This window comes from Salpingoeca rosetta (assembly GCF_000188695.1).
Source record: "Salpingoeca rosetta unplaced genomic scaffold supercont1.6, whole genome shotgun sequence".
NCBI classification, from domain to species: Eukaryota; class Choanoflagellata; order Craspedida; family Salpingoecidae; genus Salpingoeca; species Salpingoeca rosetta.
This window is the reverse complement of record NW_004754928.1, coordinates 1221865-1242193: the sequence shown is the minus strand read 5'-3', so window position 1 is coordinate 1242193 and position 20329 is coordinate 1221865. Positions and strand designations below refer to the sequence as shown.

The following is a 20329-nucleotide window of genomic DNA, read 5'->3' as shown; positions in this document are numbered from 1 at the left end:
AAAATATCGGTTGATACCGCTAACATTCTATTCAACGGCAATTCATGGTGTCGCAAAAGTGATGAACGAGAGGCCTGGGGAGGTGGTTGTTGTTGTCGCACACGACTTGTGTGTCCGACTCACAACCGCCCGCCCCCAACAGCCATCTGCCAGCATTGGGAAGCAAAGGGTGCGTGAACCGGCCACGCAAGGCAAGGAGAACAGAGGGCAAGTAACAATGAAACAAATGAAAAGGCAACGGGAAGAGGGGGAAGAACACAGGGATTGGTTGTAACAAATGCAACTAATGCAAAGGGAAGTGAACGCAACAAGGGGTCAATCAAAAAGAAGTACGGAGTGTCGGTCACACAAAAATCAGGGAAGCAAGGGTCTTGTATCAGTCTGTCGCACGTGGCGACACGGCTACGAGGGCTGCTGTGGCCCGCCCACGACCACTTCAAGGTCCGGGCCGAGCTCAAAGGAGATGGTACGGTCCGACTGTAACCGCGCAGCCAGCGCGCTTGCATCATCGTCGCCATCACCTTGTCCTTCAACGTCATCCGTGGACACATCTGACGACGAGTTGGTCATGTCCAGAGTGAGGCGTGGCGGCTGTTGCGGCTGCTGCGATTGTTCGTGTTGCGGCGACGCTGCGTGGTGGCGTGTGCTGTAACCACCAGCGTCGCTTAGCTGCTGCTGTTGTTGAAGTTGTTGTGGCTGTCGTTGCTGCTTTGGCTGCAGCTGTTGTTGTTGCAGGAGTGACTTGTTCTCCTCCGTTTGCTGTTGCGGCTTGTGTGGTCGGCGAATGACAAGGATGTCGCCGTCTTCGTCCGAGTAGTAATCTGCGTCTTCTTCGTCGTCGTCATCGCCTGCAGCTGCTGCGCCCGCGGCGGAGGAGGAGGAAGTGGACGGCTGGCCCTTCTGTCTCGCATCAGCATCGGTGTCACGAGCAGTGCCTCCGACACCATCAGCTGTGGCGCTGCGATCATCGGTTGACCCTTCCACCGTCTCGTCATCCACATCAGCTACCATTGCAGACACGCTCGACACTGTTGCGCCTTCAACGAGGACGGGGCTAATCTGTCCCTTTCTCGCTCGCTTTGGCGAGTGCTTTGGCGAGTGCTTTGGCGAGTGCTTTGGTGACTGTTGCTGCTGCTGTTGCTGTTGCTGCTGTTGTTGCTGCTGTTGCTGCTGCTGCTTCGATGTTGATGATGGGTCTGTTGTGGAGGAGGCTGATGATGACGATGCCTGCGCGGTGGCGATGGCCTGGCGCTGCTGTTCTTCAAGCTGCTTGTTCCACACCTTGAGCGCCCGACCCACATCCCGCAGCATCGGGCTCGTCTCCTTTGCCTGCCGCGCAAACCTGCAGTGTGTGTGTGTGTGTGTGTTTGGGGAAGGGGGCGGGTAGTGTGCGAGGGAGAGAGAGAGAGAGTGTGTGTGTGTGTGTGTGTGTGTGTGTGTATGTGTGTGTGTGTGTGATTGTGTGTGTGTGTGTGTATGTGTGTGTGATGAAGGAGGAACAGGAAAAGAACTTGCATGTACCGATTCATGCACATCCACACCCACATCCACATGCACGTGTACGCGAGCTTGCACGCACTTGATGATGAAGCGGCGGAGGTCTGTGAATGTCGGACGCCGTCGCCACTCCTTGAGCCAGCACAATTCCAGCACTTTGGAGTAAAACGCCTGTGGGCACGCTGCTGGACAGGACAGCCGCATGCCCGCACGAATCTTCTCCTGCACATCCATATTCTTCACTGCTCCGTACGGCACCGCTCCATAGCTGCAAAGGATGGAAAGTAGGTACAGCGGTTGGTGGTGGCGGCGGTGTGGGGGAGGGGGTGAGCGAAGATGAGAATGTGTGCACGTGCTTGTGTGTGTGTGTGTGTGTGTGTGTGTGTGTGTGTGTGTGTGTGTGTGTGTGTGTGTGTGTGTTAATTAAACAGCGAGACGGAACGAACACGCATACACACAAAACACACACCTGAAAACCTCCCAGCAGGTGACGCCAAATGCCCACACGTCGCTCTTGGTGGAAAACAGCTTCTCCTCCATGCTCTCTGTGAACGAGAACGGAGATGATGGGAATGTGAACGTGAGAGAGAATGAGGATGAAGACAGGGCGGGCTGTGAAGAGCATGTGGGGGTGGGGGGATAGGACGTCACAGGCATCACAACCGTCAGCGCGCACGCACGTACACACACGTACACACACATACACACACATACACACACGCACACACACACACACACACAAACATGCATACGCACACACACGCACACACACTGTGAGCGCGAGATACGGACCAATTGCCATCCACTTGATGGGGAGCTTGAGTGTGGTTGTGAGGCGGTAGTAGTCGCGGCCAGGCTTGCACGTGCGCGTCTGTTGATGAAGAAGGAGGGATGTGAGTGCGACCCAGGTGAGGCAGAGCAGAGATGTTGAAGGCTTAGCGACGCACAACAGACGCGCACACACACACAAACATGTACACACATATGCACGCAAGCAACAAGCAACACGCAAGCAACACGCAGGCAACGCGCAAGCAACACGCAATCAACAAGCAAGCAACACGCAATCAACACGCAAGCAACAAGCACGCAACACGCAAGCAACGCGCAATCACATCAACGCACGAGGCCAAAGTCTGCAATTTTGACGAGATTCTTCTCTCCGAGGAGACAATTTCGCGCGGCCAGGTCCATGTGGATGTACCCGAGCGACGACAGGTACTCCATGCCTGACGAGGGAAGAGGGGAGGGGGGAGGGGTGAAGGGGTGTGACGATTGTTGTGTGTGTGTGTGTGTGCGTGTGTGTGTGTGTGTATGTGTGTATGTGCGTGTGTTGTGCATCTTGTGTTTCTGTCTCTTTGAGTCACTCTGTGCATCAACCGTTCACATCACCTCAAACAACTGCAATGGAACATGACCGTACCTGTGGCAATCTGCACAGCAAACTTGAGGGACTCGAGAAACGTGAGCTTGAGGCCCTTCTCGCGCGCCGTGTGCAGCACAGACCGCAAATCGCCGTACTGCAGTGCGAGGGAGGACAGTGGATGGGTGGGGGTGCAGGGAGATGGTGTGATGAGCAGGGGGGGGGGAGGAGTGAAGGTCAGGATGGGGCAGTGGATATGTGGAAACAGACCAAAGTAGACACGTACACAGAGACACACAAACACCCATTCACACACACACACACACACACACACACACGCACAACCACCCATTCACACACACACACACCTGCATGTATTCGAGGACACAGAGCCAGGGCCGCTGCTGGACGGCGACACCGATCAAGCGGACGAGGTTGACGTGGTCAAACGCCAGCATCACCTCCGCCTCCCGCAGGAACTCCTCCTGAGGATGGGGGAGGAGTGGACCGCAACGGATCAGGGCATGCGCACACAAGACAAAAAATGCATGCGAGCACACAAGCACATAACGCGCACACAAGCACACACACACCCACACACACATACACAAATGCACACGCACGCACACACACAAATACACACACACACACACAAATACACACACACACACACACACACACACACACAAATACACACACACACACAAATACACACACACACACGCACTAGCACACGCACGCACGGTATCAACCCGAATCCAATACGCACGCGATCGGCAGCGGATGCGCCGTTTCGGAGGAGTTTCACGGCGCGGTGGACCGTGTTTCCACCATCCTCGCCCGTACCAGGCTTCACGTGCTGCAGTGACAGAAACACCTCCCCAAACTGCCCCATGCCAATGGCGCGCATGGGACGCAAATCGCGACGGTGGATCTGGCGTTTAAACAGCGGGCCTTTCACGGGCTCGCGTTTTGAAGAAACGGCAGCAAAGGCGTTGTTCTTCTGCCGCTTCTGCTTATCCAGGGCGACGGTGAACGCAATGTTGATCGTCTCGCACACCTGCGCCGCCCGCCGCCCTGCGCGGAAGATCTCGCAGGCCGTCCGGGACAGCCGCGAGTCCTGAAGGGGTTGAACGTGCGTGTGTGTGGTGTCGGTTGAGCGGGGAGCGTGTTGAGATTTGGGGTGGGGTGTAGTGCGTGGGGTGGGGACACGGGCACATGAAACGAGTGCACGTACGTCGATATGACACACGAGTGCCATCGTATCAGATACGCACAGCACATAATACATCACGCCCGCACGCACACATCACATCACATCACATCACACCCGCACATCACATCACATCACATCACATCACGCGCACGTGGTTCATGAGCACAACGAGGGGCTCGTCTGCCTTGGCGCCGCGCGATTTGTCTTTCTTCAGAATCTTGCGGTTGTTCACCACCGTCGTGTACCTGACGCAAGCAAGGCAGTGGTGACTGAACTTGTGAGGGAAAAAGAAGGAGAAGAAATAGATGATACGCCATGGGGAAGCTGTGCCGCGTATCATCATCGCAGTGCGTGTGCACCACGCACGTACGCGAACAAATCCACACCCACAAACCCACACGACTCACGTGATGTTCTTGATTGGGATGCTGGTGAGGACCTCGGACGTGGTTGCCTCCACAACCTTGATGCCCTCGCCGCTCACGCTGATGGCAACCTGTGTCGGCGCCGGCTTTGTCAACTGGGGAAAGGTGGACGTGTGTGACGATATGTGTGTGTGTGTGTGTGTTTGTGTGTGTGTGTGTGTGTGTGTGTGTGTGTGTGTGTGAGTGTGTGTGTGTGTGTGTGAATGAAGGCGATAGATGAAAGTGAGCATTACGTCCATCACATCACACAATGCACGCATACACACACACACACATAGTGCACACACACACACACACGCACACATAGTGCACACACACACACACACGCACACATAGTGCACACACACACACACACGCACACATGCGCAAACAGTACCCGCACCAGCAAAGAGAGGGCGGCGTCCTCGCACACTTCGTGCTTGCGCTTGTTCTCCACGGGGACTGTTCCTAGAAACTGTGCTTCAAATAGGCCGAGAGGGGCAGCCGGGTTGCGCTGATGCAGTGACGATGTGGTCAAATGCCGCGCAAAGGACGTGGCAGGCGAACTCGCACGGCCTGCGGGGGGGGGGTGGTGAAGGGTGGTGGAAGTGTATGGGGAGGGTGGTGTTGGGGTTGGTGGTGAGGTCAACGAATTGGGGAGGGGGTTGGTATTGGATAGAGTTGTGCTTGCGCGCGAGGGTCACCAGTTCCAAACACACACACACACACACACACACACACACACACACACACACACACACACACACACACACACACACACACACACACACACACACACACACACACACACACACACACACACACACACACACACACACACACACACACACACGCGCGCGCGCGCGCGCGCACGCAAATCAACAGACTTACGTGCGCTGGCGTTGGCTGCCTCTGCCCCCTTGACAAAGGCGGTGCCGATGGTGTTGCTTGCATGCACACACGACTTTGTGTTCTTGAAGCGCAGCGTGTGGCAGAACATGATGTTCTCGCGGTCACAGGTGATGAACGACAGCAGCGTGCGCTTCCTCTTGCTGATGGTGAAGAAGCTGATCTCAGACACGGGCACCTGATGCAACACGTCGCCGTGCTTTGCATCACGGACCAAAATCATGTCTGTTGTCACCTCCAGCTGCGCCTTTCGCGGCTTGTTGGCCCGAATCGCCTCCTGTGCGGACTCCGCCGCCACCTCATCCCCAGTTGGGTGTGTCACCGTCGTGTGGCCGAGGTAGTGGCACGCGTGCACGCTGGGCTTCTCCGCGGGCGGCATCGCAGACACGTCCAGACCGGCCCCTGCGTCCTCCTGATCCGCCATGCCCGTGTCGTCGCGACTGGACCTCGTGTCCACGCCACCCAGTGTCAACACTCGTGGCGACTGCTGTGGTTGTTGTTGTGGCTGTTGTTGTTGTTGTTGTGACTGTTCTGACTCTGCAAGGCTGTCTTGCCTGTCTTGTGGCTGCTCTGCCGCGTTGTCGCGTGATGATCGCGCCCCATTCTCCAGCAACAGCGACGGCTGCTCCTGCGCGTGCCCTCGGTGCGTCGCTGCCCGCGGCCTGTTCCCGGCATCCCGACTGCCGCCATTACTCGCCTTTGCTGCTGGTGACGACGATGAGCCTTGCGCGTTGCCCCACGCTGAGCGGGCGCGCGGGCGCTGCTGCTGCTGCTTCGCTGCAGAGTGCGCTGCCTCGAATGCGCCACGCACGGCCTGGGTGATGGCACCCGCCAGCTTCTTGCTCTTCAGCACGTGGCAGATGCACGCGGACTCGGATTCCCGGTGCAGGTACGCAACGAGCTTCTGCTTGCGGCCCAGCTGCGAGATGAAGGAGATGCGCTGCAGCGGTGCTGCTGTCACCGGGATATTGGAGCGCGGATCTAGCACCGACAGCCCCTGCGACGTCACGTTCACAAACACCTTTCAAGACACAAACCGGAGTCAGGGGAAGGAAAAGGATTAGGACGAAGAGGGCAATGTGTGTGTGTGTGTGTGTGTGTGTGTGTGTGTGTGTGTGTGTGTGTGTGTGTGTGTGTGTGTGTGTGTGTGTGTGTGTGTGTGTGCGTGTGTGTGTGTGTGTGTGTTGTGCAGAAGGACAGCCAAACGACAGCACATGCGTGATTGATCGCAGCATGTCAACACTCAACCCAAGCGTTGGTTTGCTTGATTGTGTTGAGAGACTGACTGACCTTGGTCTTGGGATTTCGCGCGTTGATGATGCGCTGTGCACCGTCAATGACCGCCTGGCTGGCAGCCACACTGCCCACATTGCAGTGGCCCAGGTACGAGCAGGGGAAGGTGCCAAAATCACGAGTGCCGTCGTCCGTGGCCGTGTACGGCGAGGCCAGATCCGCCTTGCTTTGTTTCCCGCCCATGGCTGGTGCCACAGGCTTCCTTGCTCAGCCGTTGGCTGGCTGATTGATCGGGGTGATCGATAGACTCACTGCTTCCACCACACACGCCAACAGCGATTGGATGCAGGTGGAACCACAGCAGGGGACAACACCCACAAGCACACGCACACCCAAAACAAAAACACACACCCTCTTGTTTGTTTGCCTGTTTGCTTGTTCGGGATTTGGATTTGGGAAGAGTTGTGAATGATTTGCCTTGATTTTCTGCACTGCGGCGGATGACGAGGATGACGGTGATGATGGCAGCAGGTGGCAATGCTCAACATGCAGCAACGATGATGATGCTGTTGAGAGGCGGCAGTCGTGCCTTGGCGAGGAACGCGGCGCTCGGGCACGCCTGTGGCTGCAGACGACTCCTCCACAGGTACGTGTGTGTGTGTGAGGGGGTGGACGGGATTGTGCGTGCACTTTTGTGTGTGTGTGTGTGTGTGTGTGTGTGTCTGTGTATCTGTCTGTCTGTCTGTCTGTCTGTGCATGTGTGCGTGTTTACTTGTGTGTTCCTGGCTCCCCTCCTCAACTTCATGCACCTTCCTCTCCTCCTACACCTCATGCACGTTCATCCACCGCACTTCCTTTTTGCAGTGGACAGAGGGTAGGCTTGGCGTGGCAAGGTGTAGCCATGAGGCAGCAGCAGCAAGCACGACCACTAAACCAGGTGCTGTATCGTGCCCTGAGCTCGACCAGCACCAAGCTCAACTCCAACGTCAAGGACAAGCCAAACACGACCATCCAGAAGCAGGTGCGTGTGTGTGTGATGGGGGATCCAGAAGGGCACATTAGCATGCGCGCGTTGCCGTCGTAGACGCAGCTGCGCTGCCTGGCGTGCTTCAGCTGTCGCTCACGGCCACCGTGCTTTGTTGGCTGCTCGCAGAGAACCACGCCGCAGCAAGTGAACGCTGAGAATGAATCCATGGCGAGTGGCGACATTGTTCGCGGCCTCGGCCGGTTCCTCTGGCCGGACAAGGCGTGGGATCTCAAAGCACGTGTGCTCGGGGCACTGGCGCTGCTCGTCTCCTCCAAGGTGTGGAATGGGAGGGAATTGGGGGTGGGTGCAGAGAATTTGTTGGAAAGGTGAATAGAACTTGGTGTAGATGGGCTTCACCGCACACCCACTCACTGCAGTTGCTTGTTTGCAGGTGTTGAATGTGCAAGTGCCGTTCTTCTTCAAGGATGCAGTTGACATGCTCAACGACACGGCAGACACGGTCGCCTCCATGTCCCCCGTCACCGCCGTCTTCACCTCCGCCGGCGCCATGCTTGTTGGATGTACGTACATGCGTGTGTTGGGAGGGGGTTTGTATCGTGTGTGTGTGTGTGTGTGTGTGTGTGTGTGTGTGTGTGTGTGTGTGTGTGTGTGTGTGTGTGTGTGTGTGTGTGTGTGTGTGTGTGTGTGTGTGTGTCTGCGTGTCGCGTCATCTCAGTTGTGTGCATTCCCCACTCACCAGTACATCTTGTCCCAACGTCCCAAACAACAACAATCCCCCCTCCACACACATACCACACCACACCACACTCAACCACCATCACCACTGACAACTGCGCTGTGTTATCAGGGGAGGCGAGCGTTGGGCATCTGGTGATGGTGAACGGACTTCTGTTCCAGCTGGCGATGCCGCTCAACTTCCTTGGCACCGTGTACCGCGAGGTCAAGCAGTCGCTCATTGACATGCGCACACTCTTCGACATCCTCGCCCTCAAGCCATCCATCACTGTACGTGATATGATGTGTGTGGGTGTGTAATCAATGGTGCTCACTAGCTTTATCATCGGTATATTCATCTCTCTACCACCCTCATCCACCCTCATCCCTGCACTATCACGCCATCCCCATATCCCTTCTCCACCCCCACCTCCCCCTCCTTCCCAACACGATCACGTGCATGCCGTGAACTGCAGACGCCAGAGAACGCGCCAGATCTGAAACTGCCAGAGTTTGTTGAGTCGCGCAAGAAGGATTTCCTCGGACACGCCCCCGCCATCATCACGCCGACAGAGCAGCCGGCCATTGAGTTTGATCGCGTGTCGTTTGCGTATGACAGCGGCCTGCGCGTGTTTGAGGACGTCTCGTTCCAGATTCCGTTTGGAAAGAAGGCCGCCATCGTTGGGCCCAGCGGCAGCGGGTGCGTCGTTGAGGGGGTGTTGGGGGCGGTGGTGGTAGTCGAGGGTTTGTGTGTGTGTGTGTGTGTGTGTGTGTGTGTGTGTGTGTGTGTGTGTGTGTGTGTGTGTGTGTGTGTGTGCAATTCACGTGCTCTGCAGGCCATGTTGCCTGGCCATCTGCACTACAACCCTCGCTCACGTCCGTCTCTTGCTCGCCGCCCCCTGTCAAACGAATCAACAGCAAATCCACTGCGCTTCGTCTCCTCTATCGCTTCTACGATCCAGAGTCGGGCTCCATCCGCATCAACGGACAGGTGCAGAATGCTGTGTGTGTTTGCGTGTGTGTGTGTGTGTGTGTGTCTGTGTCTGTGTGTGTGTCTGTGTGTGTGTCTGTGTGTGTGTCTGTGTGTGTGTCTGTGTGTGTGTGTGTGACGCTCATCGCCATGCGTATGCTACACCATCGTGTTGTGTACAGGATATCCGGGAAGTGAACTTGCCAAGCCTCCGCGCCGCCCTGGGCGTTGTTCCCCAGGTACTATGATCATGTACTTGTATGCTGGCGTGTCTGGGATCGACCCGGCACCATCTGTGGATATCACCGACAACCTCACAGACAAATTTAATCCTTCACTGACACTCCCACCATTGCATCCATACACCTTCACTGACGCTCCCACACACACACACACACACACACACACACACACACACACACACACACACACACACACACACACACACACACGCACACGCACACACACCAACCCCTGGCAGGACTGCGTGTTGTTCAACGACAGCATCTTCTACAACATCCAGTACGGGCGCCTGTCGTCGACGGAGGAGGAGGTCCACGCCGCTGCCCGCATTGCTGATCTCCACCACATCATCCACAAGCTTCCACAGCAGTACGAGACCGCCGTTGGCGAGCGCGGACTCAAACTCTCGGGTGCGTGCACGTGTGTGTGTGTGTGTGTGTGTGTGTTTTGTTTGTTTGTTTGTTCGTTTGTTTGTTTGTTTGTTTGTTTGTTTGTTTGTTTGTTTGTTTGTTTGTTTGTTTGTTTGTTTGTTTGTTTGTTTGTTTGTTTGTTTGTTTGTTTGTTTGTTTGCTTGTGTCAACCTGTGTGCGTGTGCGTAGCTTTGCTTGGGCATAGGATGGTCGCCACGCGCTTACACACCTGCAACGACACACACACACACACCCGCACACACCTGCACACACACACACACACATCCTTGCAGGTGGAGAGAAGCAGCGAGTGGCGATTGCGCGTGCGGTGCTGAAGGATTCGCCGATACTGCTGTACGACGAGGCGACGTCGTCCCTCGATCCCATCACGGAGAAGCACATCATGGCCGCTGTGGTCAGTGAGGGAGAAGGGCGCGGGATGGGGTTGCTGCTGTCGTTGTTGTGTTGTGTTGTGTTGTCGGTGTGGGTGTGTTTGTTGTTTGTTTGTGTGCGTGTGTGTGTTTGTTGTTTGTTGTTTGTTTGTTTGTGTGTGTGTGTGTGCGTGTGTGTGTGTGCCAATGTTTGTTGTTTGTTTGTGTGCGTGTGTGCGCTGCCCTGCTCTTTGTAGTGCGCTATCGTGTGCTCAAAGTACATTTGCGTGCCATGCTGGCATGCGTGTGTTGCGTACAGGATAAAGTTGCACGAGGAAGGACGAGCTTGTTCATTGCGCACCGCCTCTCCACCATCGTGGACGCAGATGTCATCTTCGTAAGTATCTATCGAGATTGGTTGTGTGTGCGTGCGAAACCTTGATTGCGATGGTGCGGGGCTGTGAAAGTGTGCTTGACATTCATTCACAACCACACACACACACACACGCACGCACACACACACACACACACACACACACACACACACACACACACACACACACACACGCACACACACACGCGCGCGCACACATTTATGCAGGTGCTGCGAGACGGGCGCATCTCGGAGCGAGGAACGCATTGGCAGCTGCTGCGTGACCCCAACAGCTTCTACTCGTACCTGTGGCACAACCAGCACAGCAGCAAGGCAGATGACGAGCTCGCGCAGAAGAACAAAGAGGAAGAAGAGGCCAGGGCACAGCAAGAGCAGTTGAAGCCGTAGCAAGCCGTTCTGTTGAGATGTTTTGCAGTGTTGGTTGTCGGTGTGTGTGTGTATGTGTGTGTGTGTTCGTACGTGTATGTGTGTTTGTCTGGCCCAGGCATGGCTTGAGAGCCAGCCGCACTTGTTTGATCACGTCACTGGCCAAGAGTGCCATTGTGTCTTGATTTGCGATTGAAGAAAGTAAAGCTCGTCACATTGCGTGAACAGTTCAGTCTCGGGTGCAAGTGACGCCAATCATGAAGGGTGCAAAATCGACAACACTCACACACTCACTCACTCACTCATTCACACACACTCTCTCTCACAAACACACACACTCACTCACTCACTCACTCACTCATTCACACACACACTCACACTCACACACACACACACACACACACACACACACACACACACACACACACACACACACACGCATAACAGGTTGAGTCAGCACTTCAGCAGCCAAGATCCAAAACGAGAACGTTCCTGGAAAAGTAGGGAACAGCGTAGATCAACCCATTGCTTGCTCGAACAGGTTCCTTCCATTTGCCGCCTTCGCGGTAACCAGTGAACGTAGTCATATCAACGGTATTTGTGGCAGGATCGATAATGAGAACGGATTGCGATTGTGCGGTGAACGGCATCGCCACAATGCGGCCGTCGGAGGCAAGCACCCCGCCGTGCCACTTGTTTCCGAGACTTGGTAACCCGCTGATAGTTCCTGTGTTGGTTGTCAGCGACTTGGGATTTATGATCAGCACCGACCGTGAGCCTGCAGGAATTCCGTAGATGAGGTCATTACGAGCAAGGACTCCTCCAAACCACTTTGAAGTGGCGGATCCCAGACCAGCAAGCGAGGTGGTATCGGCCACATTGGACTTTGGGTTGATGATCAAAACAGCCTTGGCATTGAACGGAACGCAAAAGATGCGACCATCGGGTCCCACCACACCGCCATGCCACTTGCTTTCGGCACCTCCCAGGCCAGAAATCGAGGTTGTATCTGCTGTTCTTGTCCTCGGATTGATGATCAGCACCGACGCCGCGTTCCATGGTGTGCCGTAAATCAGCCCATTACGCGCCAAGGCACCACCGGACCATTTGCTGTTCCCTGGAAGCCCAGAAATGCTCGAAGTGTCAGTCGTCAAAGCTCCATTGCTTGGGTTGATGATGAGGACAGCAGACGACTTGAATGGGAACGCGAAGATGAGACCGTTGGCGACAGCGCCATGCGCCCACTTCAAGTCACCCGTGAAGTGCCCGCTCTTCTTTGCGGTGTGGGTGACGGGGTCAACAATAAGAATAGACGTTGATCGAAACGGGATCCCATAGATGAGGCCATCCGGACCGACAACAGCTCCAAACCATTCTGGGTTTGCGTTAGTGCCAACCTTAAATGTGGTTGACTTTGGTGCCACGCCATTGGCGCACAGTCGCCTGCGAAGCACAGCATCATTACTCTCAAGGTCTCGGTTGGTCGTCAATTGCGCTGCAAGTTGTTGGCTCAGCGCTTGTCCTTCGGCTTGTACAGTTTCAATCGTGTGCTGCTGACTTTGCAACATGTCGCGCTGCGCTTCGATCATGCTCTGCTGAGCGGAAAGCAGCTCCTGGTACGCGTTGATGGTGCGTTGCTGCGCGTGCAACATAGCATCAACGTCAATCCCATTCAAGAAAATCCTTTGCTGCTGTGGGTCACTCGTGTTGATGTGCAATGAGCCCAGTGCATCCTCCTCAATGACTGCTTGTGCACTGCAGAGAACATGAGGCAGTACATACGAGGACACCATCAGAAGGGTGAGGGTCAAGCAGAAAAAGAAAAGAAAGAAGCGTGACATCGTTGTGAGTGTGTGAGTGTCTGGGTCGTCCTGATGACAGAAGCTCTTCGTCTTGACTGGATCTGTTTTGGAGGGTTTTGACAACTACATGAAGATACGACCACTTGTCAACGTCACGCACTCCTTTCAAACCTCAACACAACTCACAAAGTCACAAGCGCAGAAGCAGAGAAGCAGAGAAGCGCCTGCCACAAGGACTTCAGGACTTCAGGATACATTGGCACCTTCTTCATGGAGAGCGCGCTTTGACAACAACTGTTGTCCAAACCTACGACGACTACACTACGACAACGGCAAGCGGCAGCTCAGTGTTCCGTCGCCGAGGAGTACCGGAGGGGTAAGTTGAGGAGAAACAAAAATAGAGAAGTAGAAGACTGAGAGAAAAGTTCACCAAAGACACGACAGGAATAGAGTCACTGCACACACACACACACACACACACACTCACACACACACACACACACACATCCAAAAACACAACTAACCAACCAAACAACCTTCCACTCCACTCCAAACCAACACCCCCCTTCCACTCTCCACACCCCCCTCCTTTACCCCTACAACTGTCTCATCATCCACACGGTCGTCACCACAATGGAGACACAGGTCACGACGAGGCTCAGAATCGCCGTGGGCTCGTGCTCCTGCCCGAGCACGGTGAGGTAGATCACTTGCACACCTAGCTGCGGCAAGTCCTCCAGGAACAGCCTCAGGACACCAAGCACAATGTCAACCCTGTCGACCCTGTCAACCTTGTCGACCTTGTCACCCTTGTCATCCCCGTTTCCACCATCCTCCTCGCCATCTCCATCGTCAGCACCCCCACCAGGCTCCAGCTCCAACCCACCGTCGCCAGCCTGCCGATCTTGACCAAAGGCGTCAAACGGGACTCCGATGTCAAACGATGCACCTTTGTCGTCTTGACCACCCCCATCCTCCTCGACCACATCCATGTAATCTTGCCCATCTTGCTCAACTTGATCCTTTTGTGCCTCTTGCGCCTCTTGCTCACGCTGGCCCCCGTCTCTGGCAGCGAGCTGGGACGTGAGGTGGACGCGGACGCGGCGCTGGCTCTGCCATTCGCGACCCGCCTCAATCAAGGCGATGGCGGTGCCGACAACGACGGAGGCAAACGCCGCCCACACCAGCGCCTCGTAGTTACCGCCGTAAAACCCGCGGCACGTCCCGCTTGCACCGGGCACCACGCGACACTGCCCGCCATAGCACTCGCACTCGCTGCTGCCCGTTGCATTCGGGTCGTTGGCGTTTAGGTAACCGCAGGTGTGGTTGGCGAAATTGTCCAGAGACCCAAAAGTCGTGCACGACTGCAGCTGGAACTTGACGAATCCAGTGTCGTCCGTGTCCAGTGACAAGTCACACGCATCTTCAACAACAACAAAGCTGCCTGTTTCCTCAAAGGACACAAACCCGGACAAGCAGGTGTTGCTGTTGCACTCGCACTCGTTTGTTGCATCTGCTGGAGCAAACGGCAGGCCGCCGCACACGCTCTTCAAGTCGCCATAGCTGTCGCATGAGAAGCCAGCACCCGCGCCCTCGCAACGGTACACTGGAAAGGATGTTTCGCACTGGTAGCTGTCTCGGAAGTCGTCTGTGGTCAACACCAGGCCCCAGAAACCCCAGTCAGTGGCCACATCAAAGAGAATCAACAGCACCAGTGCGATGCGCTTCACACCTTGGAATCTGGAGTGCAGCGCAACCAGGAGCACAAACAGCAACAGGAAAGCGCCGCCAACAACGCCGTAGAACACGTTTGTCTGGTCTTCCTGCTTCTCAGCAATCACCTCACGGCTGGCGTCTTGCGCCAACACGAGCGCCTGTCCGCTTTCCGTCAGTTCACACGACCAGATGTGCTGCTGCTGTGGCTGTTGTGGCTGTTGTTGCCGGTGACTGCTGCTGCTGCTACTACTACTACTACTACTGCTGCTGCTGCTACTACTACTGCTGCTGCTGGTGCTGGTGCTGCTGGTGCTGGTGCTGCTGGTGCTGGTGCTGCTGGTGCTGGTGCTGGTGCTGGTGCTGCCGTTCGCCAACATCATATCCATCAATGCCGTGGCGCCCGCGCTGCTATTGGAAGGCCACGAGCACTTGCCGATGCCTGCAATACTACAGCTGCCAACCATGTCATCGTCGCACATGTCAGCGGCAACGGTGTGGCGGCTGCAGCTCCATGGCTGCACGCCATGCTCGATGCTGAGCTGCTCGAGGGTGCAGGGGAGGCCACGCGTGAGCTCAGGAATGGCGTCGCCAGCACGTAGGTGGATGTTGTTCTTGATCAGCGCCTCCCATGGGTTTGCGTCGAGAATGAGACGCGTCAGCTGTGGTGGCCAATGCACATTCTGCGTCAGTGTGGTCAGGCGGTTGTTTCTCAGGGCAAGCCGTTGCAGCGCATCCGGGAATACGACCCCCTGCAGACTGGAGATGTCGTTGAAGGAGAGGTCAAGCGTCGTGAGGGATGACGCTGTGTGGAACGCGGCATTGACAGCAGGGTCGTCATCAAATGCGATGGCGTTGCGCTGAAGGTACAGGGTCTTCAGCGAGGGTGGCCAGGTTTGGTTCGCCACGGAAGAAATGGCGTTGTTGTCCAGCCGCAGCGTGAGCAGAGCTCGCGGCCAGACTTGGCTGGCGATGGACGTCAATCGATTGCTGCCGAGCGTGAGCAGGGTCAAAGTCGAGGGCCACGTCTGCTGTGCAATGCTGGTGATGCGGTTGGTGTCAAGGAGCAGAAGACGCAGCTCGAGAGGCCAGTTCACGCCATCCACGCTGGAGACTTTGTTGTCACGTAGGTTCAGCACAGACAGCAAAGGCGGCCACTGTTGCGAGCTGACGTCGCTCAGACGGTTCGAGCTGAGGCCCAGCTCCTTCAGGTTGGAAGGCCACTGAGTGCTTTCGAGCACGCTGATGTCGTTGGAAAACAGCGTGAGGTCCTCCAGGCCATTTGGAAGGGCCTCAGCATCGAACCTCTGCAGATTGTTGTTTGCCAGGCCTAGTCGCTGCAAGGTTGTCGGCCACGACTGGCCTTCAACGGAGGTCAGCTGGTTCGAGTTAAAGTTGAGTTCCAGCAACCCAGGCGGCCAGACTTGTGTGCCCAGCTTTGTGATGGCGTTGGACGACAAGAAGAGACGAGTCAGACCGCGCGGCCACGGCTGCCCCTCAATGCTGGGGATGAAATTGACGCTCAGGAACAGGTGCTCCAAGCGCATCGGCCATGCCTGCCCAACAATGCTCCGGACTTTATTGCCGGACAAAGAGAGGCTACGCAGCGAGCCGGGCCAGTGCTGGCCCTCAATGCTGTCGATGTCGTTGTCACCGAGGTCAAGCTCCTCCAGCCCGCGTGGCCAGTAGCCCGTGGTGGTTGGCAGGTGTGCAATGGCGTTGTCGCTCAGGCGCAGCTCTTTCAGGGTTGCCGGCCAGACCTGGGTGTCGATGCTGCTGATTTGCGTCGCGGCAAGCTGCAGAATCTCCAAGGTTGAGGGCCAGAGCTGCCCTTCAATTGACTTGAGCGGATTGTTATGCAGCCACAGGTCCGTCAACCGCGGTGGCCAGACTTGGCCTTGGATGGAGCTGATGTTGTTGCGCTGCAGCTCAAGGTCAACAAGTGTGGGTGGCCACTGCTGATGTTGGATGCTGGCAATGGCATTGAAGCCGAGAGTCAGTGCGCGCAGCCGCGGAGGCCACACGTCTGGCCCAACTGGCAGCTGCGTGATGTTGTTCTGGTGCAGGAAGAGCGTCTCCAGACCACGTGGCCACACCTGATTGTCGATGCTGGTGATGGAGTTGAAGGCAAGCAGCAGGTTTCGCAGCGGCTTGGGCCAATAGCCCTGCCGTTGTGGCAAGGAGGTGATGCTATTGTTCACGAGCACGAGGCTTTCCAAGGTTTGTGGCCAATGCTGTTCGTTGATGGAGCCGATGGTGTTGTTGTGGAGGGTGAGGCGAATGAGACTTGGCGGCCATGCGCCGGGCCCAGCAGGCAGCCTTGTGATGCGATTGGCGTGAAGAAACAGCGTCACCAAAGACTGTGGCCACTGCTGCTTGCCAACGGCCGAGATCCCATTCTCGTGCAACTGCAGCTCCCGCAAGCCTTCAGGCCACCGCTGGTTGATGATGGAGGTGATGGCGTTCTGCTGCAGGCGAAGAATTTGTAGCGCCTTGGGCCACGCCTGCTGGTCGATCGTAGAGATGCTGTTGGCGTTCAAGGCAAGCGTGGTGACGGTGTCTGGCCACGCCTGTGCGGTGATGTTCTGGATGTTGTTGTCAGAGAGCTGCAGCACCTTCACTGCCGGCGGCCAGGACTGGCTGCTGATGTCGGCGATGCTGTTGTGCTCGAGTCGCAGCATGGTCAGGTTGCGCGGCCACTGTTGCGCAGAGATGTTGCTGATGCCTGTGTAGTCAAGGAAGAGGGCGTCAAGCGCAGGTGGCCATGTCTGGCCGACAATGCCGTCGGGGCCCAGGGTGTTGTTGGAGAGGCCAAGCAGCGTGAGACCTGCTGGCCACGTCTGGTTGGAAATGCTGGTGATGTTGTTTCGGTCAAGGCCAAGCGTCACGAGCGATGGTGGCCACCGCTGGTTGCTGATGTCACTGATGTTGTTTCCGCTAAGCAACAGGACAGTGAGCCCCGAAGGGAAGACCTGCCCCGTGACGCTGGTGATGCTGTTGTTGGCAAGGAGGAGCTGGTTCAGGTTTGGTGGCCACCGCTGATTGTCGATGGTGGAGATGCGGTTCTCGTCCAGGAAGATGTCGCGCAACGTGTCGGGCCACTGCTGCAAGCCAAGGTGGGTGATGGCGTTGTCATGCAAGTAGAGATACTGGAGCGTTGGTGGCCATGACGCGTTGGTGGAAATGCTGGCGATGCGGTTGTTGGAGAGGTACAGCACTTCAAGGGCGGCGGGCCACTTCTGAGACGCAATGCTGGCAATACGGTTGTGCCGCAGCCAGAGGCGGGTGATGGTCTCGGGCCAGGTTTGGTTGTCGAGATTGCTGATGTTGTTGGCCTGCAAGTCGAGCTCCCGGAGTGTTGGGGGCCACGCCTGTCCTGATATGTCGCTGATGTCATTGTGATCCAGCAGCAACAGGGTCAGTGTTGACGGCCACTGCACGCCTTGGATGCTGGTGAGGCAATTATCTCGCAGAGACAGCTCGATCATGTCCGCAGGCCATGACACGTTTTGGAGGCTCGTGATGGTGTTCCCGCTCAAGTCAAGGTTTGCCACGCTCGCAGGCAGGGTGTCGATGCGTGCAATGGAGTTGTTGCCGAGGAGGACGGACTGCATGTGCGGTGACGGCCAGGTGACGTTGAAGAGGCTGCTGATGTTGTTGTTGCTTGCGAGAAACGCGACCAAGGTGTCCGGGAACACTTGATTGGCGAGGGTGGTGATGTGGTTGTTGTTGACTTCGAGCGTTTGGAGTGTGGGCGGCCAGGCTTGCTGGTCCAGCGACGTCAAGTCGTTGTTGTTGAGTGAGAGCACCTCCAGGTCGACGGGCCACGTGAGGTTGACGGGAATGTCGGGAATGCGGTTGTTGTAGAGGAGAATGGTTGTTGCAGACACTGGCATTTGCGCTCCGGCCAGGGTTGTGATGTTGTTGTTGTTGAGCTGGAGCTGGGAGACGCTGGCGGGCAAGGTGTCGATTGAGGTGATGCTGTTGAAGTTGAGCCACAGGCTGGCCATGTGCGAGGGCCATGTGATATTGTTGAAGCTGGTGATGGCGTTGAATCGGGCATAGAGCGTGTTGAGGCTGCTGGGGAACACTTGGTTGCTGAGTGTGGTGACGTTGTTTCCTTCGATGTCGAGGTAGACCAGGGCAGCTGGCCATTGCTGGGCGTCGAGAGAGGAGATGTGGTTGTGCTGCAGGCGAAGATACTGCAGGTTTGCTGGCCACGCAACGCCATGGATGGTGGAGATGGTGTTGTTCTGCAGGCGCAGGTTTGTGGCACTCGCTGGAAGCGTGTCGATTTCGGAGATGTGGTTGTAGCTGAGCCACAGGTGCTCCATGTGTGGCGACCAAGTGATGTTGGTGATGCTGGTGATGGCGTTGTATCGAGCGTAGAAGTATGTGAGGGCGGTGGGGAACACTTGGTTGTCGAGGGTGGTGAGCAGGTTTTCCTCGAGGTCGAGGATGTTGAGGGTTGACGGCCACTGTTGCCCATCGGCGGACAAGATGAGGTTGGCGTAGAGCTGGAGCGTCTTCAGGGACGAGGGCCACGACGCATTGGCGATGGAGGTGAGCTGGTTTCCATTCAGGCGCAGGATCTGAAGCGTCAACACCCACTTGTTCTGGGAGATGGCTGCGATGGCGTTGTTCTGGAGGGACAACACCTGCAACTGAGATGGCAGTGCTGCATCTGCAACAATGGTAAGATCGTTGTTGTCAAGGCTGAGCACACGGGTGTCGTTGGGCAAGGGCGCGTGCACGAGGCAGGCCATGGCGGTAGCGGTGAGACCGGCGTTTTGAATCGTGACGGCGTCCAAGGCAACCGGCCAGCGGGCAGAACAGAGCTGTTCGTCACCCAGCGCGTTGTCGCTCATGTCGATGGAGACACCGGCAGGGAGAGATGCGAGGCAGCTCAGGTTCTGCAGCCCAATGTTGTTGAGCTTGATGCTTGCGAGCATGGGCGGCCAGTGGGCGTCGCACAAGGAAGCGTCGTCGATGGGGTTGTTTGACAGGTTGATATCCGTGACGTTTGGTCCAAAACGAAACCCGGCGACACTTGAGAGGCCGCGTGCGCTGAGATCCACGCCTTTGCTCGGATCGCAGTAGTCGAAGGAAGCGAATGCGCCGCACGAAGCTTCAAGCTTGCACCAAGAGGAGAAGTGGGTGTTTGGAGGGTACGGGTAGCCGGTGGGAAAAGTTGGCGTGGGGCCGCCGCACGGCTCAACAAGGCCACAACCCGCAATCTGGATGGTGGTGTCGCAGCCAGACGCTGCCGTCGTCCACTGCGCGGCACACGTGCAGCCTTGCAGCGTGCTGGTCGGCGCAGTCAGCGAAGTGCTCTGGGCGTGGGTTAGGAGAGGAGACGTGAGGAGGAAAACGTAGAAGAGGAAGGGGAGGACGTGGTGGTGGTGGTGCATGGTGGAGGGAGGGGGTGGGTGGAAGTGAAGGAGGGGTGGGGGAAGTGAAGGAGGGGTGGGGAAGTGAAGGAGGGGTGGGGGAAGGGGGGGGGGGATGTAGTTGTAGAGTTGTTGTTTAAGTTGTTGGTTGGTGTTGTTGTTGTTGTTGTTATTGTGTTGTTGTTGTTGATGTGTGGGAGGGAGGTGTTCAGGCGTTTTGGGGAGGAGTTGCGCTGATGTCACGCTCTGTTGAACTTGTGGAAGGGGGGAATGCGCTGGTTGTTTCACTGTGTGTGCGGCTTCTTGGTGGGTAGCAAGCTGGCAAGGAGGACTGTGAAGTCAAACC

At 56.5% G+C, this 20329-nt stretch overlaps 4 protein-coding genes across 4 annotated transcripts in view; 1 reads left to right on the top strand and 3 right to left on the bottom strand.

Annotated features, from left to right (window-relative positions):
* Nucleotides 1-16: 16 nt before the first annotated feature.
* On the bottom strand, nt 17-7079 carry PTSG_02847 (TK/HMTK protein kinase). Its single transcript, XM_004996299.1, has 13 exons — nt 6680-7079; nt 5372-6410; nt 4884-5056; nt 4484-4596; nt 4228-4321; nt 3630-3980; nt 3229-3345; nt 2921-3017; nt 2623-2726; nt 2290-2368; nt 1967-2042; nt 1580-1765; nt 17-1342 (listed from the first exon to the last, which is right to left on the bottom strand). Exons 1-13 carry the CDS (start codon nt 6863-6865, stop codon nt 403-405), a joined length of 3555 nt encoding a protein of 1184 aa, XP_004996356.1. The 5' UTR covers nt 6866-7079; the 3' UTR covers nt 17-402.
* A 17-nt stretch (nt 7080-7096) lies between these two features.
* On the top strand, nt 7097-11317 carry PTSG_02846 (ABC transporter B family member 5). Its single transcript, XM_004996298.1, has 12 exons — nt 7097-7268; nt 7487-7643; nt 7776-7925; nt 8041-8170; nt 8458-8615; nt 8801-9024; nt 9243-9315; nt 9477-9533; nt 9776-9947; nt 10241-10362; nt 10638-10715; nt 10920-11317. Exons 1-12 carry the CDS (start codon nt 7123-7125, stop codon nt 11097-11099), a joined length of 1647 nt encoding a protein of 548 aa, XP_004996355.1. The 5' UTR covers nt 7097-7122; the 3' UTR covers nt 11100-11317.
* Nucleotides 11318-11490: 173 nt separating this feature from the next.
* PTSG_02845 (uncharacterized protein) lies at nt 11491-13152 on the bottom strand (the record flags this gene model as incomplete). The annotated part of the gene is made up of 2 exons (XM_004996297.1): nt 11491-12833; nt 13067-13152. The coding sequence occupies 2 exons, from the start codon at nt 13150-13152 to the stop codon at nt 11540-11542; spliced, it is 1380 nt and encodes a 459-aa protein (XP_004996354.1). The 3' UTR covers nt 11491-11539.
* A 324-nt stretch (nt 13153-13476) lies between these two features.
* PTSG_11930 (uncharacterized protein) overlaps nt 13477-20329 on the bottom strand; it is a gene marked incomplete at its 3' end in the record, with an annotated part of 11660 nt that continues 4807 nt past the window's right edge. The window contains exon 2 of the mRNA XM_004996296.1: nt 13477-19900. Coding sequence (XP_004996353.1) covers nt 13477-19900 — 6424 coding nt within the window. The remainder of the gene's footprint in view (nt 19901-20329) is intronic.